The sequence below is a fragment of the Rhagoletis pomonella genome, unplaced genomic scaffold (genome assembly GCF_013731165.1).
Source record: "Rhagoletis pomonella isolate Grant_MI unplaced genomic scaffold, Rhpom_1.0 Rhpom_scaffold_12671, whole genome shotgun sequence".
NCBI lineage: Eukaryota > Metazoa > Arthropoda > Insecta > Diptera > Tephritidae > Rhagoletis > Rhagoletis pomonella.
The window spans coordinates 1,975-3,076 of NW_023471202.1; the positions used below are offsets into that span (position 1 = coordinate 1,975).

General features: G+C 39.4%; 1 protein-coding gene across 1 annotated transcript; it reads left to right on the top strand.

Moving 5' to 3' along the window:
• Nucleotides 1–205: 205 nt before the first annotated feature.
• Nucleotides 206–827, top strand: LOC118756878 (uncharacterized protein DDB_G0287625-like; the record flags this gene model as incomplete). The annotated part of the gene is given in 1 exon segment (XM_036491612.1): nt 206–827. A coding segment is annotated over 1 exon segment (601 nt), but the record flags the coding sequence as incomplete, so codon positions are not given.
• Nucleotides 828–1,102: the final 275 nt, after the last annotated feature.

Consider the following 1,102-nt stretch of genomic DNA (forward strand, 5'->3'; position numbering starts at 1 on the left):
TTTCGGCCATTTCGTAGGTTATGTCAAGGCCACCAATTGTGCCAAGTTTGGAAGAAATTGGTCCAGCGGTTACCAAGATATACACATGTAACCATAAGTGGGCGTGGTTACGCCCATTTTCCAAAAATTTATAATATTCTTATTTCTCGTCTACAACTTATTGTAAATAAACGATGCAAACAAGCCCGCGCAGAATACGACTACCGAAGTGTTATCAGCACAGAATATGAACACCGATGAGTTATCAAAAACAAATAACAATAATAATTTGGCAGACACTAATGACTTGCTACTACCTGCACCACCGAATGATTCGCCCGGTATCGCTTCCAACATAAACGATGCAAACAAGCCCGCGCAGAATACGAATACCGAAGTGTCATCAGCACAGAATGCGAATACCGAAGAGTTACCAAAAACAAACAACAACGATAATAATAACATAAACGATGCAAACACCCCCACGGATGCTAATGTCGCTGCTTATGCTAATCGGGTTTCTGCCCCAGTGAATGCTTCTAAAGTTACAAAATCAACTGTATACAAACCCAGGAATCCGTCCACTATTGTTGTTGGAAGTAACTTTAATGTAAATCTTGACTTAGCCGTTCGTCTGAAATGGTTACATCTGTCGTCCTTTAAGCCGTCTGTTAATGCTAGCGATATTATCGACTTTGTGTCGAGAACAACAAACATTTCTCCATCTTTTTTTCACTGCCATAAACTTATTAAGAAGGGCATAGATCCATCATCGTTAGTAAGATGCAATTTTAAACTTGGGATCTCGCCTACTATTTATAGCAAGTTGCTTGACCCATCTATATGGCCATCGGATGTCAAAGTTAAACCCTTCCGTTTTTTTCACAAGGGAAAGGGGGCAAAGGGCAATCAGTAGCTAAACAGGCTAACCCTTCTTCTAATAGCACTCTAAACATTTACTTTCAAAATGTTTCTGGTATGAGAACTAAAGCTAAAGATATATTCCTAGCCTCATCACGTTATGAATACGATGTGTATGTCATTGTCGAAACCTGGCTTAACGACGATTTTTTTGATGCCGAGTTTTTTAGCCCAATCTTATACCATACGTATCGAAAAGATA